Source organism: Haliaeetus leucocephalus, unplaced genomic scaffold, assembly GCF_000737465.1.
Source record: "Haliaeetus leucocephalus isolate CR32 unplaced genomic scaffold, Haliaeetus_leucocephalus-4.0 Scaffold556, whole genome shotgun sequence".
NCBI lineage: Eukaryota > Metazoa > Chordata > Aves > Accipitriformes > Accipitridae > Haliaeetus > Haliaeetus leucocephalus.
In genome coordinates, this window is record NW_010972992.1 from 3,301,339 (window position 1) to 3,305,158 (window position 3,820).

At 36.6% G+C, this 3,820-nt stretch overlaps 1 protein-coding gene across 1 annotated transcript in view; it reads right to left on the bottom strand.

The window, feature by feature from the left end:
• The window catches only part of VPS13D (vacuolar protein sorting 13 homolog D (S. cerevisiae)), a 109,988-nt gene that overhangs the window by 73,551 nt on the left and 32,617 nt on the right, over positions 1–3,820 (bottom strand). Inside the window, exons 32-34 of the mRNA XM_010577296.1 lie at positions 1,691–1,956; positions 1,381–1,514; positions 415–570 (exon numbers count right to left, since the gene is read on the bottom strand). Coding sequence (XP_010575598.1) covers positions 415–570; positions 1,381–1,514; positions 1,691–1,956 — 556 coding nt within the window. The remainder of the gene's footprint in view (positions 1–414; positions 571–1,380; positions 1,515–1,690; positions 1,957–3,820) is intronic.

Genomic DNA, 3,820 nt, shown 5'->3' on the forward strand with positions numbered 1-3,820 from the left:
GCGCAGGGGAGTGCGGGGGGGAGGGGGGGCGGGGGTAGTTTTCCTTCAGTATAATGGTGAAAAGAAGTCTCTACATAGATTTCCCCTCTACTATACACTAACAAGGAGATACATAAAATAAACCTTTTTCTTGCAGGTATCAGTAACCCTCTAACATGTCTACCTTATCAGCCCGCTTTTTTCCCCACTATTAATCTCTACAATATATCCCAGAAATCACTCCTCCGTTACCACTAAGAGCATTTTCTGCATGCTTGTTTCTTTGCCTCTTCCACTTCAGGAAAAAATTCATCTTATTCTTTTCTTATGTATTTGAAAGTATTCTATTGAATCCTTGGGCATAAAAAAATCTGTGCTAGATCACGATCTAGTATTCTCTATTACATACAGTTTTATTCATGCATTTAATATTACCTCTAGAATAGGAGGAAAATCCTCACTATTGAAAGCATCCAACAGTCCAGAACCACTTGGGTAGGAAGCATTCCCAACAAGTTCCATCTGAATTTGTACTGGATCAATAATAGACAGTGCGGTCTCTTGCTCATTTCCTAACCGGCATGAAAAAACCTAAAAATTACAAATGGTTTTAAAGAATTAGAAACCAAGAGAACAGGCCTGACAATTTATTCCAGTGTCCAGGTATGCTGTAAGTTCAGGAAAAGAGATTCTGATATGCAATTAAATACTCCCTTTACTGCTAAGCTTAACTCACCTACTCCTCCTATCACAGATACAGGAAACGCTTTGTTCTTTGGTCTAGAATAACCATTTAGGATTTACCACACCTCTGCACAGCCTCTTCTTCTGAGCACGTTCTTTTAAACTCTCTCAATATATTATGTAACCCTCAATTCTGAGTGTTGTTGCTCTCTTATCAATTGTTCGGAGCTTCTTCAGCTCTGTTTCCCCAAAACTGGCCACAGCACTCCAGCTCTGCTAAACAGGATGCAAGGATCACTTTGCATACTCAAAATTCCTACTTGCATAAGATCCCTACTTACATATTCCAATGGCATGATACTGCTTGTTCACCTCAGAAGTCAGTTATGATTACAGCTTGCAGGCCTTTGCTGACTACGTCAGCTTCTGTCTACCCAGTCACTCTTCAGCTTTCAATTAATTTGCCAGTTTATGGCTGGACACTAGATTAGTAACTAGCAATATTTTGAGATTATAGTCAAGTGTTTCAATGTCTTAACAGAAACAATATAAAAACATTCTTAAAACTGCTGTAGAATGAGAGCATTTGATGAGGAACTAACAAACTTCAAAAATCATCTGTGGACTACTCCTGTTGTATATATATTTATAGTAAAGCATCTTCACAAGCTCCTCTAATTTTAGATATTTTACAAAAGCAAATTTATTTCTTCTTACCTCAATGCCAAACAAACTACCAGAGAAAGGACGATCTAACAGCTTGGGCTTGTAAGTGAGAACGGTAGTCCCCTTCAAAATAATTGCATTGGTATCGAAACAAGACATGTCTTCAACAACCACAAATTCAGTTCCTTAACAAAACAAAATAATAATAATAAATAGGGTAATTGGAAATACCATTAAGGTATTTTAAGCATTTGTAGCAGGTTTCTTGATTTTCTGTCCTTTAACGGACCTGTTTTTCCACTAGCACATGGCTTTTAATCAGAAAAACTCCTAAAAAAGCACTAGAGAAGAATATGTTTACCTGTCACATTAACCTTAACTTCCAGTTGTTTTTCTGTAGACACACGCAGCGATGAACGTTTTGTAACTACTCCACTTTTCACTGTTTTTGGAACTACAGTTGTTTCACTGCTGTAAGTTCGCTGCCGGCAAGAAAGGTGATTTTCCCGCTTTTTGGTATCTCCAGGAGTATATAAAAAGTCATGAACAAGTAACAACCAGTCAAATATTAAAAATACACGAAGATTGTTCAGAACAACTGTGAAACTGGAGGAATCCTTAGTAGACCTTTTAAGAAGAGAGAAGCATACGTATGAACTTTACATCTTCCATATATTTAAAACAATGCAGAAAACTATCAGTATCTAGCAAGTAAGAACTATATGGAACTTTATAGGGACACACTTAGTTTACAGAGCGTCTGTCCTTTAAAATACACATATATAAACAGATTGAAATTCATCAAGTTGCTGTATCCACAGAAACCCAACAGATCTTAACTGCATGAATTCTAAGCTGTAAGTATACAAAAGATTAATTGAAAAACTATGTAACAAGAAATTAACTTATAAAAGCTCCTTTATTACATTTACATCATCGATATTAATTTGCAAAGTCTCATATTTTAAAAGTGATCTTTTTATTATTATTTTACATCTGTTCAGTATCAAACATAACGTACTGCGTGTGAAACGGACCTGGCTCCATATCCTTCTAAAAGATTAGACGTACAATGTGTTTCCTCTCACACCCTGACAGCATTTTGCAGCACAGGAAGCTTCTTTGTCATTGAGAAAAAATGCTAGCCTTACTGAACTTTTAGCATCACAGTTTGAATATCTGGCTAGGAGGGATAGAAGTGTTTGGCTTCATGATCTGGAATACCAATTATATTTGGTCATGCTAACTGGAAAATAATCTAAGTGCTTAAATACCATGAAACAATTTTATAACCAACACATTCTGAACTATAAAATCTTGAAGAACTGTAATTCCTTTGTGAGAAGCAGCCTGCCTGCATCGCTTCCAATAGTAAAAGCCTTTAACCTTCCCTGGCTCTCCAGGATATTTCCAAAAGGCACGAGCCAGTATAACACTACCATTGAGTTCTGCAAAAGCTTACATCTAGTGCCAAGGATGCTCTCACCAGTAAAAACGTAACACATGCTTATGTGGCTAAAATTTAAAAGCACAACAGTTGGGAAGAGAATTCCTGAAACTATCACTCATAAACCAGATTAGGCTATACTGTGCAAACTAACCTCCAATCCAGGCAGATACTGGATCACCAGTTACACAAAAAACATTTGTTTGGTGGTTGATTTTTTGGGTTGTTTTTTTGGGGGGGGGGGGAGTTGTTTGGGGGTTTTTTTTGGTAAATCCTGTGGCATTTTGGTTTTATTCAAATCAAAATCATGGTATCTTTCTGAACACAAACTTATTAAGTACTTAAAACCATCATGCATTATCCAAATCTTTACCACAAATTTCTCTCAATTGCCTAAAGTCAGTTTGGTTGGTTTTTTACGAACAAATGTCTTCAAGATTTTCTCTTGCACTAAAATAGTCCACAGATTTTTTTCTACATTACTCCTGCAAATGCTTCAGAAGGCATCAAACTTATAAAAGAGTTAGAAAGCTGAGTTTGGTCAGTGAACCTGATCAAAAGTGAAAGCAAATCTCTAGTCATCTTCTCACTTGCCCCTCTTTTTTGTTAGTTAACATCCCTCAACAAAACACCGTGCTGATGCAGGTAAATATTGACATTATACTTTACATACCTATTTTCAATATTAAATTAGAACAAACCAAATACCCACTGTGATGCCTTTAAGCATTCCAAGAGATTTGGATAAGGAAAAACAAACAGGGTAGGATAGAATACAGAAGGGAATGTAGAGATTGTTTTTTGAAAGAGGTGCCATTTCTGTATCTGATTCTTTCAGAAAGACAAGTGTGACACCTACTGGAAAATAGCTTTTGCACAACGTATTAAAAATTCTACCACACAGTTTTATGCAAACATACAAGTGATAGGCCAACTTTATCAAGCTTTAAGCACTACTGATTTTACTAGGTCAGAACTTCATCCAATTCATTACACATTCACACCTAAATTTTACTGCAAGGGGGGGGGGGGGGGGGTCCGCAC